The sequence below is a fragment of the Muntiacus reevesi genome, chromosome 3, assembly GCF_963930625.1.
Source record: "Muntiacus reevesi chromosome 3, mMunRee1.1, whole genome shotgun sequence".
In the NCBI taxonomy this organism is placed as follows: domain Eukaryota; kingdom Metazoa; phylum Chordata; class Mammalia; order Artiodactyla; family Cervidae; genus Muntiacus; species Muntiacus reevesi.
In genome coordinates, this window is record NC_089251.1 from 178,804,148 (window position 1) to 178,819,710 (window position 15,563).

At 45.5% G+C, this 15,563-nt stretch overlaps 2 protein-coding genes across 8 annotated transcripts in view; one reads left to right on the forward strand and one right to left on the reverse strand.

The window, feature by feature from the left end:
• Positions 1-2,212: 2,212 nt before the first annotated feature.
• LOC136164168 (collagen alpha-1(I) chain-like) lies at positions 2,213-5,129 on the reverse strand. Its single transcript, XM_065928959.1, has 5 exons — positions 4,726-5,129; positions 4,280-4,554; positions 3,717-4,180; positions 3,180-3,621; positions 2,213-2,844 (listed from the first exon to the last, which is right to left on the reverse strand). The coding sequence occupies exons 1-5, from the start codon at positions 5,127-5,129 to the stop codon at positions 2,213-2,215; spliced, it is 2,217 nt and encodes a 738-aa protein (XP_065785031.1).
• The window catches only part of HIVEP2 (HIVEP zinc finger 2), a 206,658-nt gene continuing 194,865 nt past the window's right edge, over positions 3,771-15,563 (forward strand). For 2 of the 7 annotated variants that reach the window (XM_065931241.1, XM_065931242.1), the window contains exon 1: positions 3,971-4,382. The gene's annotated coding sequence lies outside the window, so the exon portion shown is untranslated. Of the gene's footprint in view, positions 3,913-3,970; positions 4,383-4,647; positions 4,775-15,563 lie in introns of those variants that run through there. The other 5 variants (XM_065931245.1, XM_065931239.1, XM_065931240.1 and 2 more) reach the window with 4 other exon arrangements.

Genomic DNA, 15,563 nt, shown 5'->3' on the forward strand with positions numbered 1-15,563 from the left:
AATGCAGATTCCTGGGTCCACAAAGATTGAGATTAATTGGGATTGGGTGGCAACACAATAAATGCCCTTTGTCAAGCTTTTTTTTTTTTTTTTTTTTCTGAATGAGAGAAGTTCTTACAGTGGCCTGGGAGGCTGTTTAATTCACAGGCAGTTACATTCTGACTGTTTCTCTTAAGGTCCACAAACACGCCAGGCCTGCTCCTGCTCTTAGAACTTAATCTTAGCTCGTTTCTCTACCTGAAAAGTTTTTTACTCCAGATATGTCCACTGCTAAATCATTTCTTTCAAGCCTCAGCAGAAATGTCACTTCGCAGTGAGTCCATTCTGACCTTCCTATTTAATACTGAAATGTGACACTTATCACCCCACCCTTTACCCTATTTTTGTTTTTCCTTGTAATTCTTTTTATCTTCCAAAGTTCTCTACCATTTATGTATTAGGGCTGTTTTATATTCTGTTCCTCTTCCATCTCCTTCTCCCTTCACTAGAATACAAGTTCCAGGAGAGCAGAGATCTTTCCTGTGTTCACTGATCCTAAGTGTCTTCAGCATGTAGGAAAGTGCTTTTAGGGACTCCTCTGGTGGTCCAGTGGCTAAGATCCTCGCTCCCAATGAAGGGGTCCAGGTTTGATCCCTGGTTAGGGAACTAGATCCCACGTGCTGCAATAAGAACCAGTGCAGTGAAAGTTAAAAAAAAAAAGTGCTTTCAGTTTGAAGTGATTTCTGACTGAAAAAAATACCCTACTGCCACGTGGCATTATTTTACTTTCTTAATATCTCATAATCCAGATTACCAGATTTTCCTCTCCTTTGAACCTGAGAAGTAAGAAGAAAGACAAGGAATGAAAAGAAAGTTTCTACCTTGTTGTGATGCTCCATGTGGGTGTCCAGGCAGGGTGAAGCTCTGGCCTGGCCAACCTCACTTACTATAGCACTTCTTGGGCTGAGCGCACAGTTTACCCAGGCCAGTTTTGGTTTTGACTTTGAAGTTTTCTGGGGAGGGGAATTTTTCTGTTACCATATTGCCCTTAAATAGAAGCAACTAGACAGACGTGTTTTAGCAGTAGCGGCTGGAGACAGGGATGCTTTTATTCTTTAAGTGATTCTTCCTACCAGAGGGGATGTCACCTAGTATATTCATAAGTATTTTTACTTGTGCTTCAACTCAGTTCAGGCTATCATCTTTAGTGTCTGATGATTTGGGGACAAAAGTTTGACTAGGGGTCCACTTAGGTCATCAAAACTGATGTCTATTTGCTTTAAAAAAAAGTAAATAAACTAATTACATAAATATCCTAATATTCACATTATACCACTTAATCTAGTCCTTTAAAACAGACTTTTAAGATTTCAACTAACATTTATTCTTGTGAAGCAAAACACTGCTTGCCACTTTTCCTTTGCTTAGCTTCTGGGAGCTTGGGCAGCTGCTCTTGTGTGTGAAGGAAAATTGGATTCTTAAAGAAACTGCTTAATCTTCTTTATTAAGCAATTCAATAAAATGGGTTCTGGGAGTATGTAGCAGGTGGGTTTGGCAGTGAAAAATATTTTCAAAATCACGTTTTGTGTATTAAACGGATGTCTAAAAATGCAATGGCACACACTTAAGAGAAAATGATGATCGGGAGTTTTTATTAAGTTCTTCAAGTTAAGTCAAGAAAGGCAGAACGTTAAAGAACTTATACAATGAAAGGAGAAGCCGCTTCAGTGGAAGTAGGCCCTGAATTTAAATGAGCTCACTCTCAAAGGATACAGTGAAACTTTTTTCAAATCGTTTTTTTCTCCTTAAAAAAAAATATCGACAAAAAATGTATCACTGCTTTACGGTCCAGAAGCGGCCTTCAAGGCCGCTTGTTGCCCTTGCACCGGAACCTCAGAAATACACTGATTATACGTCGAAATGGAAAACAAAACAAAACCAAAACGAAACCGGCAGTGCTATTCTCGCAGTCATTAAAGGGGCTGTCCTATTAATGCACTCGCTTTTAATGAAAAGGGAAGGGAATATTTGATATGCCTTGACATTTGGTCCCTTTCCGCGAAATCTGAAACTTGAGACGCAAAACAGTCCGCAGTTGTCGGTGAAATACCTGCCTTAAAAGCAGAACCACAGTGAATGTATTTGGCCCGGAATTCCAGAGACTAATTTCCACCCCTCCCACGGAGTCACCTGCTCAGGGGGAACCCCGGCCAGAAATCCGGGTCGCGCCAGGTCAAATCTTGCGCGTCTCTTGTTTACTCCGCCCGGGGCAGGGCGGCGGCGCGGCCGCGGGGTGGGGAGGGCGGCTGGGGCCCGCGGCGCCCGGGCACCCGGCTCCGCTCGGCCGCTCGGGCGCCCAGGAGGGGCGGCGCGCGGTCCCCGGCGGGTCCGGAGACCACCCGGAGGAGGCGCTCGGGGCATCCGCCCGGCCCGACGGCCTCTCGCGGCTCTCCGGCCGCCGCGGCCTCCCGGGAACCTCCCCCTCGAGGGTGTACACGAGTCCACACGGGCAGGCTAGCGGCTCGAGGGAGCCCCGGTGTCCCCCGGGGTGTCGCCGGGCCGGGGAGGAAGCCCAGCGCCCCGGCGCCTGCTCGCCTGGGATTCCCCCGCCCCCTGGTCCGGCTCTCCCCGAGCTGCATGTGATTTCAGTCGCGTCCCTTCCGAGGAAGGGACTCGGGCAGGCTGGGGGCGGCCGCTCGCCCCAGGTCCCAGCTCGGCCCACCAGGAAGCCGGCAGCTGCTCCCCGCGCCGCTGCCCCAGCCGATTTGAATACCCCGGCGGGGCGGGCCGCGTTCCCCGAACTGGGTGCGCCCAGGGCGCCCTGGTGAGTGACCTCAGGGAAGGCAGCTGGGGCATTTCGGGCGCCTGAAAAGTTCGTGCTTCCGCGGGGGGGGCAAGTGCTACTAAAACATTTGCAAAGCTCCAGAAACGCAGCCAGCAGCTACAGTCTGATTTTGTTTTTCTTGACCGATAACAGAAATGTGAGTAGCAGAGGCGGGATGAGGGAAAGGGATCAGAGGATGGAACCGGCCAGAATCGTCCAAGACAATACTCATTATTCTGTAATCCCGTGCGTGTTCGAGACCGGGAACCAGCATCTGGGAAATGGGGAAGATGGGGGTGGGGAGAGGAGGTTTCCACATCCCTAAAGGAAATTCTCAGGCTCCCAGAGACGCCCAAGTTTTTTTTTTCTGCCTGACAAGTAGAGACCAGCCCTCCGGGGGAGATCCCCGATCCGAGCGAGCGAGAGCGCGGCCGCGGTCTTCCCGCCCGGAGCGGCCGCGCGGGGGCCCGGCCCTGCCCTCGCGGTCGCTTCCCGGCCCCGTCGCCCCGCGAGCCGCTCAACCCTCTCCGCTCGCCGGCTCCAGACTGGTTTTTCTGGTTCAGCCTCCCTCCCTGGGACGCGCTGGGGGATCCGATGACGTCGCTGGCTGAGTCTCTCCCTCTTCCTCCCTCCCTCTCTCCGCCTCTCCCCCCCGCCCGCCCTGGCCGCGCACTCCTCCTAGTAACTTCTGTTCGGGGAGGCGCTGCCAGGAATAACCCGGTGCGTCCACAGACCGGGAGGGGAGGCGGCCGCTGCGGCTCCCGCACGCAGACGGCTGCGGCCCGGGCCTCGCGGCTCCCTCTCGAGCCCGGTGGCCCCTGCCCCGGGCCCATCTCCGTACAGTGTCAGAAAAATAAATAAAAGGAAAGAGGAGCCTGGGCAGGCGGTCGGGATCGCTTCCCTCCCTCCGCACCCGCCCTCCCTCTGTCCTTAAGGAAATGCTACCAGACACCCCCCACCAGACACGCTCAGCCTTGGCGAGGAGCGGCCGCCGCGGCAGCGAGAACAAGGGCACCAGGGGGGTTTCCTCCCCCTCCTCCTCTCCCTCCTCTTCCTCCTCCTTCTCTCCGTCCTCCTCCTCCTCCTTCTTCTCAGCGGTGACTTTCCAGGTGAGCGGCCGCCGCTGCTGCTGCTGCTGCTGCTGCGAGGATCCCCCTCGACCGCTCGGGCTCGGGCCGCCGCGTCGCGCCCTCCTCCCGCCCCTGTCACCCGGCGGCGGCCGGGAGCTGACAGCCGCCCGAGGGGCTAGCGGCCCGGGGGCGGGCGGCCGGCCGGAGGCGGGCTGGAGGTGAGGGGGTGGAGAGGAGGCGAGCGGGGCGCCGCCGGGCGCTGTCTCTGCCCGCCGGAGGAGGGTCTCCGCAGAAACATCTCCGGTGACTGTGGCACAAGTCTTGGCCAAGTTGTGTCTTGGACGTTAAGGCTCCCGGGAGCCCGGAGCAACTTGGAGGGTCTCCTGGCTCTTAACCATATTCCTACACGTCTCGACTTTTGGGGGTTCTGGGTGCAGCCTCGGGGTGCGTGGAGGGCGGACCGACCGTTCGGGCGAGCAGAGCGGCGGGAATCTAGGTCCCTCGGCTCGGTAAGTGGCCTCGGCGCGGTGTTTTTTCCTGCCTCCTTTAGCATTGGGAGCTCGTTTCACTTTACACCGTAATCGCCGCCGCCGGACCCCTCTGGCCCCTCCCGGCGCGCGCCCCCGGCTCGGGACCGGCGTCCGGAGGGTGAGGGTCGGAGGGGGCGGGGATGGGGGAGACCTCGGGAGGGGGGTCCGGCGCGTTGGGAAATGCGGGGAATACCCTGGCCGAGGATCTATGCAGATGAGGGGAGGCTGCTTTGCGTAATGTCCTGGGGGGAGGGGGCGGCGCGGGAGCGCTGGAGGCAGGAATGTGCCTGGTTACTAATGAGGGACGTGCACCGGCGCGCACCGCCCGGCCACCGCTGCGGCTGCCGCGGCCGCCGGCCGCCCGTCGTCAGGTAACGGGGGAGGGGGCCGCGCGGCGTGGGTCGGGGCCGGGGGCGGGCGGCGCAAGGGCCGGGCCGCCGGCCTGCGGCCGAGCGAGCGCAGCGGAGGAGCCGGCTGCTGGCATTTCGGCGACTCCTTTCTCCTCCCCAGCGGGGAAGGAAGGAAGGAAGGAGAGAAGGAAGGAAGCGAGGAAGGAGGGGACTGTCTCGATGGAAGGTTCAGGCGGAGGCGCCCTCGCCTCGCGGGTGCACCGGCCGCAGAGCGGCTCCCGGCGCGGCGGGCTGGCCGGGGGCGCGCGGAGACCGGTGGGGGCGTCTTGCATGCGTGTTCGTCTGTGCGTCTGCCCGGGGACCGGGAGAGGGACATGTGTGTTTGGGCTGTGCGCGGTGGGGAGCTGGGTCTGCGCCTTTATGTCTGTTCCCTGAAGTGGGTGGAACGTTGGCCCGTTCCGGGAATGTTCCATGACGTGGTGCAGCCACAGGAAGGGGGTTAACGAGGGGCTCTCTGCCGCGGCGGCTCTGCCGGCTGCTATCAAAGCAGACGTGCGGCTCTCCTCCTCCTCTCACCTCCCTGCACCCCTCCCCCCCCTTTCCTTTCTGTGCGTCTGGTACTGCTAGGGGTGAGACAGGAAAACACTGCTGGGGTGGTGGGGGGGTGGGGGGTGATGTGTGTGTGTGTGTGTGTGTGTGTGTGTGTGGTGTCTGTCGTATTTGGTGGGGGAGACTCCAGATCTGCTCTGCCACCCCAGCTGTTATCACAGATCCGTGCGCTTTATACGCATGTGCCTCCCGCGTCCTGTCCCTCTTACATAACACATCCAGTGCAGCAGAGGACACGAGAAAATGCGACCCCCACCCTCCCAGCCCCAATCGGGCGAAGGGGTAGAAGGTCAGGAAGTGGCCCTTGGTGTTGTCCTTCAGGGACGCGGCTCCGGTGGGGGGGACAGGAGAGGGGGCGGAGGGTTTTCTTCAAGTGGCTCCTCTCTGACTTGAAAGCATCTAAGTCGAAAGGACTGCAGGAGCTAGTCCTCTCTAATGGGAAAGCTTTTACATGCCGCGCCGAGGAGAAGTGGGCACTTTAACCGCAGGAGTGCAGAGAAGAGAGAGGGTCCTTAACGGAGACGCTTGCAGGCAATGGGCAGTCGTCTCTGCGGGGTAGGGGGCAGTAGGGATGGCTTCGCGGGGACCGCAGGAATCCCTTGCTAGGAGATCGGTTTCACCGGAGGGTTTAGGACACCTGTAATGGTTGAGAATTCGCACAGGAAGCAGAGTGTGCAACTGACATCGCAAAAGCCCTATTCTCTGCACGGTTACTTGGGCCTAAAATGAACATAAAAAGGCTTGTTTCCGGTACTTTCATTATAATGGAAAATTTGAACTGATTTTCCTCCTTCCTTTTTTTGCCGTGTTAAAAATAATTCAGTTGACTTCCAAATTGTTATTGGTACTCTCCCCCACCCCCAAAGGCTAAACCTGGGTAAGGCACAAGAGAACGGTGTTTTTCTAGCATACCCCATTGCCCTGGTCAAGGGCTATTGATTTTTCTCTTCAGTACAGTTGTTTCTTCTGTAGCGCATAATCAAGCCCAGAAATTACTTGAAATATTAATAAGATCCATTTTAATTAAGTTTGCTATGATCTGTCCTCCTAGAAAAAAGCAGTTTAACTTTATTAGAAACGTTTTCTCTAGTGATATAGTAATGTTTGGTGCTGTTTGTCTTTGAGGAAATCAAGTTGTTTAAAATATTTGCACATATGTGTTATATGTACTTAAATATTTATTACATATATCATATATATAGCACATATATATTAGAATTCGCTAATGTCTTGTGCTTTTTCTTGGTATAACAGTGCCAAAGCAAAAATTTACCCAAGAAGATTGTATAATAAATGGACTGGTCTTGATTTTTAGGATATAGGCCAAATAATTTATCAAGACAGAAATGCCCTCCACTTGAGTAGAAAGGATATCATTTTCATTATTCAGACAAAATTCCTGTGGAACACTAAGAAGTAATGTACCAGATGAAAACTGTGCATTTTTATTGTGAGGTGAAAGGGATTTACCTGTATCTCCTTAAAGACAGTGTGCTTCAAGTGTCATAACCCCTTTTGACCACTAGGTTTGAAATGCAGTATATTTCTTATATGTAGGAAAATGTTGTATTACAGTGGTGAAGCTGTTAGAAAATTGTCTGAGTTTCTTACTTTGAACATCGGTCAGGTATAAAACAAAATCTGCTTGTTGGCATCTATGTTTCTGTGATGGTGATTGTATTTTATGTGGTTGATTTATTAGAGACTGCTTTTATTTCTATAAGGGCAGTTATGATTAAACCGATGTGAAATTAATTTGGGTGCAATTTGGGGCATGATAATTAATGATGCTACAAATTAAGATGTAGCTACAAGATGATGCTACAAATTAAGATTTTCAACTGGTTAGATCCTTGCAGCAGTCTCTGGAAAGGTACCATTAGAGTGGATAAAACATGTTCATATGTCTCTTAAACATGGAACGTAAATGTGAATTTACTGTGTATATTATCACATAATGAGATCGTGTTATTTGACTACATTGAAAGATTAGCCAGCAAAATCTTTTGATTGATCAGGCTCCTTTTACATGAGATGTGTTGATAAATGTTCTTGTTACTATGAAAACAAAACAGAAACAACATGTTTGCAGGTGTTCCTTGTGGAATAATGGTACATGTGTCTGCTTGAGGTTTTGGCCCTTTGTCACTATTCAGAAAATCAGGCTGAATCTTTTATGCTGATTCAATCTAAAATGAAAAATCTTTAAGAATTTACCAGTTTTTTTTTAAAAGCAGGGTTTATTTCAGCAGTAGCAACTACAAATAACATGTATTCTTTCTGTGCTGGTTTTAGATTTTTGAGTTATTAGTACTTAGCTGAAATTAATCAGAACGCTTCAGTATAGGAAAAGTAGTTTTAAAGACCTATAGAAGATGTTATTTGGTGAGGAATGTTATTTGGTGAGGAAAATGTAATCCATTAAGATGGGGAATATTGATATCTGATGTGGCAAATATTATAATAAGGGGAAAGTGGCTAAGATCAACTGGATGGATGGTTGTGGATCAAACTAATCACCTATGTCTGATAAACACGATTTTCACATTTTGGTCCATAGTCAGCCTCAGCAGTACCCTCTGTAGGTCTATGTACTGATCCTGTAGGTGGAGAAATGGTTCACAGTTTAAATTTCCACCTGAAGCTTCCAGTGATATGCTTCTGGTTAGTGTATTTATGTATTAATTCATTGTGAATCCATGTTTTGGCTAAAATTTGGTATGTAAGTATTGTGCCTTTTTAACTGATATTAGAGAAAGGAGCAGAGGTAGTTGGCTAAGTCAACTCAGTGGACTTCAGGTTTCATAAGACTATGTGTATGGCTTTGCTGTAACCACAGAGGCAGAGCCTTCATTAATCTTGAGTAAAACTGCAGTGAATCTTCTTAAGTCAGTGAGTCAGTCTTCTCAATGTTTGAAGCTGTGGATGAACACAGAGGATGGAGGAAAAATGAAAATATGAAAAAATGAAAATAATATTGTGCTTATTTGAAGGAAATTGTGTAAGTCATGTAATTTTCTACTTGTTCCTGGTTATTGATCACAGTCAAAAGCATTGCTTTTTCTGTATGCTGTTTATGACAAAGTTAATAAAAAGGGAGGTTATAGGTCAGTATTTGTAGCTGTGAGATGGCTCTAAGTAATTTGGAAAAATATTTCAGCATTTCATCTATTGCTGTGAAGCAACACCAGGTCTTTATGTACAAGGGGAGGACACAGCTTACTTGATCTGTGAAAACCTTGGTTTCTGAGGTGGATCATGGTTACTAGCATTAATATAGACCTAGGACTATACTGTTTTAACAACTACATTTAGAATAGAATCAGAACTGCTTGATAATTTGTGTCATTATTGTTCTGGGTCAAATAGTGAGCCACTAATCTTAACATATACTTTCATTGCCCATCACTTGACATGTGACATGTATTAACTGTGACATGTGATCTTACAAGTGTCCATAACTTTAGATTTCCTAACAGCTACAAATTTGAAATCTAACCATTTGATGTATTTGAGGAAAGTGCTTGCTTTGGAGAGAAACAATGAATGTAGGGTTAGACTCCAAATTTATAGCTTTGGAAAGAAGCAATGAAAGTGATGTTTGTGTGCCTGAAGACAGTTCTGGGCAGAAAGCAGGTGGGGTTTGACCTGCTCCTTTGGCCACAAGATGGTTGGATGTAAAGTCAGGAAGTATTCAGGGCCCTCCAGTGTCTTGCCTTATCACTCACTTAAAATCCCAGCCTTTTCTTTAGAGTATTATGATAGGTGCCCTGGTTGTCTTGATCAGTTGCAACTTATCCATTCATTCAACAAGTATTTAGTAGGAGTCAAACCTTGTGCTCGATACCAAAGGTATAATGATGAACCAGATCAGAAAAGAAACTTGCAATCTGTTGGGACTGACTGGTCCTAATCATTAGGTCTGTTACAAGTGCTATGGAAGAAACATAAAGGAAAGTGTAACAAGAGGTCTGTCACCCCTGTCTGGGAGTGAGGAGACGATCTCTCTGAACAGGTGATATTTCAGCTGAGACTGCAGAACCAATAAGAGGAGAAAAAGATATATAGGGAGAGGGGAATATCCTTCAATGAAGGAACAATGCAAATGAGCCGAGGTGTTTTGAAGAGTTAGAAGCAGGCCAGTGGGGCCGGAGGGCAGGTAACAGGAGAGGTAATGCAAGATGAGTTCAGAATATGTGGGCAGGTTTACTACATGAATGATTATCTTTCTTGGCATAAATGGAGACTGTCCTTGACAAATCCAGGCATATGATGACCTACATTGAGACTTTCATTGGAGAGGGAATTTGAGAGGCAGGGCCTAGAACCTGGAGAAGGCTTGTGTATAACCTGTGTCTTTTCATAGTACCTCATATAAATTACTCCCCTGGAAATTTGTTGTGATTTTATGTGTTGACTTCAGTTTGAGGGGGTTAGTTGTATGAAAACTAACAGATAATTTTTATTTTTTTAGGAATAAATAGTTTGTCTTAAAATATACTTGTCTGGGGCTCCAGTTAACTAAATTGACTGGCATCATTGATTCAGTTAATGAATAACTGCAAATTCAAAAGTCTTTACAAGGTCACTGTGTGAAGTAACCGATTAATCTTTAGAGCTCTTCATGAGCTGGATCTATATGATTCTAAATAGCTACTAAAACATTCATTTTCCCAGATAATTTGTCTACATGTTTGCAAACTTCAGAAAGTTTGGAGGAATTTGGATCTGATTTTTTTTCTTTCTTTTTTTTTTTTTTGCTTTCTGTGTGATGAGTGGTCAGTGTAGTACTTACAAGAGAATATGAAGACAAAGAGGTTCTTGAAATACAACATTCTTTTAGGTAGTCTTGGACTCATATTCCATTTTTTTCAGCTGTATCGTTTAATAATTTGCTTCCTGTTTTAGAATTTATATAATGTAAAAAATTTTATTTAAGTGGTAGAAAGAGTCAATATTTGTAGGTATTCCAAGCTTGGTCTGTGGAGTCATACTGGAGATCAGAATGAATAACTGAGAAATAGAAAGACAAAGATCCCTGACTGCAAGAATTTTACAGTCTAGAGAAAACAGATGGTTTCTAAGTACATTTTATTAAGCTTACAAGTGAAAGCAGTGTATGAATGGAGGCACTTTTTTTTTCCCCAGCAGGGAAGATTTGAAAATTTTTTTGGGAGGATGTGATTTTTAATTGGGGCCTTGGAAAATTGGGTAGGATTTCAGTAAACAAAAGGGGAAGGGAAAGGCCCAGCATAATTTGATCTGGAGTCCTGGGGCAGAGTTAAAGTTGATCTGGAGTCCTGGGGCAGAGTTAAAGTAATGGAAGAGAAAGAATAAGGTGAGCCTGGAAAGATACATTGGTTTCAGATCTGTGGGGCTCTATAGCCCTCCTGAAGCCAGACTTCACTTAGGTTTTTGAGCAGAGAAATGATGCTATGATGTATATGTTTTAGAAAGATGATAAGGGTATATAGGATGGATATCTTGGTAGCTGAGAGGCAGTAAAATTGTTGTAATGCTCCAAAGAGAAGTAACAAAGATTGACACTACTGCCTAACAATATGATTCTTTCATCCTCTTAATGGACATCTTAAAAGCACCGTGTAAAGTAGTAATGAGAGTGATTAAAATATTTTGATAAAAATGGCCCAATAGGTATGACAGATTGTCAGTTTGAACTACATTTTAAATACAGTACTGCATTATTATTTTAACCTACTGTAGAACTTTTTGCTCCAGAAAATACTCATAAATACTAATAGTTAAAGTTGACCAACTTATGAAAATGGCTATACTCAGAATTACAAGGTATTTATGTTTTTAGGTTTAAGTATTTAAGAAATGAATAGATGATTCATTTCATGGTTGATTAGAATACTGCTTTTTAAATTTTATTTATTTTTTTGACTGTACTGGGTCTTTGCTGCACAGATCTTTCACTAGTTGTGGTAAGTAGGGGCTGCTTTCTAGTTATGGTGCATGGGCTTCTCATTGAGCTGGCATTTCTCGTTGCTCTTGGGTGCGAGGGCTCAGTATTTGCGGCACAGGGGCCTCAGTAGTTGCGGCTCCTGGGCTCTAGAGCACAAGCTCAGTAATTGTGGCACGTAGGACATGGGCTCCGGTGCTCTGCAGCATGTGGGATCTTCCTGGACCAGGGATCTAACCCGTGTCTCCTGCATTGGCAGGAGGACTCCTAGCCACTGAGCCACCAGGGGGGAAACCCTAAAATACTGCTTTTTCATTGATAACTATTACACCTAATTCACAGCAATACTGGACAGATAGCCTAGTGCAGTGCGCTTGAAAAGCAGTGTTTTTTTTTTTTTTTTTCCTTCTTTGACAGATTTATTTGGTGGTTTTATTTTCTCTGGAAAAGAAAGCAGGAGCTCTCTGAAACTCATTATTTGCACTATGGCAGATTCACTACATTTCAGAAGCTCAACAGAGAGATGGGACTTTTGAAACTAGGCAATAAGTAAATGTAGACACACCCTCATTTATATTTGCTTGGGGATCTGTAGGCATGCATATGTGTATGGGCATGCAAGCGCACAAACACGCTAATCTTAGAAAATCATATGTGTACAGTGAGAAGGAAGATTTGATACTTAGAATGCAGTGTAGTAATTCTCATCCTGATAGTTGCAGAGAGTCCTTTCTTTTAAAATGGAGATTAGGTCTAATTCCATATAAAGAAGATTATAGGAAAGGTAATTTAAATTGTAAGTAGCTTTGTTCACTAAAATGCGAGATTCATTTGAAACAGTGTTTTATTTCTTTTGGAAGCCAGACAACTAGTTTAATAGTGTACATATGAAACACTAATTTGGTTTGTTAATTGGATGCAATTAAACTGAGGTTATTTTATACTGCTTAATTGTCTGAAAATTACATGCATTGCCATGCATGTGTAATGTGAGGCAAAAACTGGGGGTTTAGTGGGAGCCGGGGCAGAGGACTTAAGGTCTAGTTGTGTCTTTGCAATGAACTTTCTGTGGAAACTTGGAAATGGGTCATTTTAAACTCTGGACTTGATTTGGAAATGGGAAAGATGGGAACAGATGGCTTCTAAAGGCTCTTCCAACTCATATTTTATCAGTTTATAAATTGTACTCTGTAGTTATAGAGAATGCAGTGTCATTATATTCTGTAATTATGGTATTACAAGGATGAACCAAACACTTAAAAAAATCAGCCCGGTGCCAACTTAGCAAATCCGTTAGAAGGAAGGGAATTTAGGTTTTAAGAGCACTTACTCTGTGCAGGCTTCAGCGCAGGCACGCTCCAGTAACAACCCTGAGAAGATTTGGTGTCTTTCTCCTCCTGGTTACACTTAACGAAACCGAGAGTCAGAAAGGGTAAGTGGTTTTGCAAGGATGCTTTGATAGTTTGGTGGTGAAGCTGGATTTGAACTCAGGGCCGTTGGCTCCAACAACCTTTGGTCTTTTCACTGTCCCACACTGTATAAGCTAGTGTTTGAACATCAAAATTATTTCAAAAATTTAAAGAAATCATCAACCATTTTGTCTCTTATCACATTGTTCTCTCCAGTAATTTATGTACATCTCCCAGTGGGATACCCAGGTAGCCTAGGGGTTAAGAGCCTGGTTTGAGGGCAGCTATCCTTGTGGCTCAGCTGGTAAAGAATCCACTTGCAGTGTGGGAGACCTGGGTTCAATCCCTGGCTGGGCCCATCCCCTGGAGAAGGGAAAAGCTACCCACTGCAGTATTCTGGCCTGGAGAATTCCACGGACTGTATAGTCCATGGGGTCTCAAAGAGTCGGACATGACTGAGCGACTTTCATTTCACTTCACTTCAGCACTGGGTGAATTCCAGTTCCATGACCAGCTTGGGGAATTTAGGAAGGCCAGCTAACCTCTTTGTGATTGCAAAATGAGAATGATAATCTCTGTTTAAGGGTCACTCTGAAATTTTTATTAGAATGTGGACACTGATGTCAGTGAAAGTGAAAGTGTTAGTCGCTCAGTTGTGTCCAACTCTTTGAGACCCCATGGACCCACCAGGCTCCTCTCTCTATGGTTTCTCCAGGCAAGAATGTTGGAGCCGATTGCCATTCCCTTTTCCATAACAGTCAGGAAACACCTGATACCTCGTAGCTATGATTGGGGCTTCCCAGGTGACTCAGTGGTAAAGCATCCTCCTGCCAATACAGGAGACACAGGTTTGATCCCTGGGTTGGGAAGATACCCTAGAGGAGGAAGTGTCAACCCATTCCAGTATTCTTGCCTGAATAATCCCATAAACAGAGGAGCCTAGGGGGGCTACAGTCCACGGGGTCGCAAAGAGTCAGACACAAATTAGTGACTGAGCACACACACAGCAGGTAAGATTATTGTTAAGAAGGGGTCATGTGTTAGTTGTTCATCTGACTTGTTGCGAACCCATGAACTGCAGCCTCCTAGACTCCTCCATCCATGGGATTTTCCAGGCAAGAATACTGGAGTGGGTTGCCATTGTCTTCTCCAAAGAAGGGGTTAGATCAAAAGAAAAGACAATAAAATACTTAGACTTTTGATTGACATGGTTTAAGAACTGATGCCAGAAGACACTTGTTTCTCCATAGTTAACAAATGGAAATAGCAATTAAAATTTGGGATATTTCTCCTTTAACTCAGATAGTGCTACACTAGTGAAGTGGACTAAATTCTGTGGTTCTCTGTGTATCATCCTTCTTGAGTTTTTGATCTAAAAATAGCCTTTGGGGCCAGAATTACCCAACTTGAACTTCTACGTAAATTGCAAGAGCCAGAGAAACAGTGTTTACTCCTGGGGCCTTGGGCTTTCTTAGGAGACCAGCTAAAGTGTTTATGAGACCGCTGACTTTTAAACAAACATTTATTAATTCAGCAAAAATTTATTAGGCACCTACTCTGGAAAAAGTGGGGATTCATCAGAGAACAAAATAGTAAAAAAAAAAAAAAAATTCCTGTCCTCATGGCGCTTATACTCTAGTGGACTAATTTAGAAACTTTTTATGGTGTATTCAGCAATTATACTACTTTCTAGTGTTTTTAGGAATCTCTGCTTTTATATTGAGTCACTCCACCCAAATAACAGTTAAAGAAACTTTGTAAAATCTTACTAAATCAGTAATGAAAACATCCCATTATATATATATATATGCCCTATATATATATATATATATATATATATATATATATATATATATATGGCTTCCCTGATAGCTCAGTTGGTAAAGAATCCACCTGCAATGCAGAAGACCCTGGTTCAATTCCTGGGTCAGGAAGATCTGTGGGAGAAGGGATAGGCTACCCACTCCAATATTCTTGGGCTTTCCTTGTGGTTCAGCTGGTAAACCTGCAATGCGGGAGACCTGAGTTTAATCCCTGGGTTGGGACAATCCCTCAGAGAAGGGAAAGGCTACCGAGTCCAGTATTCTGGACTGGAGAATTCCATGGACTGTATTGTTCATGGGGTCACAAAGATTTGGACATGACTGAGGGACTTTCATTTTCACTTTTCACACACACACACATATATTTGTATTTCTAGTAAGGTAGCTGCTAGAAATATTTTTCGTAGTAAGATAGTTTTTGAAGAGATACTGTTTGTATATAACTAAATATTATAGCACTAGATTTTTAAATGGAGAAGGAGATGGCAACCTACTCCAGTATTCTTGCCTGGAGAATCCCAGGGACGGGGGAGCCTGGTGGGCTGCTATCTATGGGGTCGCACAGAGTCGGATGCGACTGAAGCGACTTAGCAGCTGCAGCAGCAGCTTTTTAAAAAAGTCCTCTTTAGCATTACAACACTTCATACTTGTAGAATCACATCCTGGCTATTTTTTTTTTTAATGGGAAGGGAAAAAAAATGGTTTACAAATGACACGTAACTATTGTAAAACACTTTGATCAGTTTGTTAAAGTGATTGCCACAAATAATATTTGGATTTTTTAATCTTGTCTTTATTTTGTTTAAATGAATTTTTTAAATGTATTTTAAATGTTGTGTAAATGAATTTTTCACCTTTAACGTGATTTTTCTTATAAAATTTCTAATGGGTGAGGATGGTTTCTGCTTTCACAGGAGTGTGGTAGAAACAAGACCAGGTGTACAGTAGGTGCAGAGTAGATATCTGGTGAATGCTTAAAGTCTTCATTCTCAAGAAGCTTGCTATCCTCATGGTGAGAACAGATCTTTGGCCCACTGTAAGCA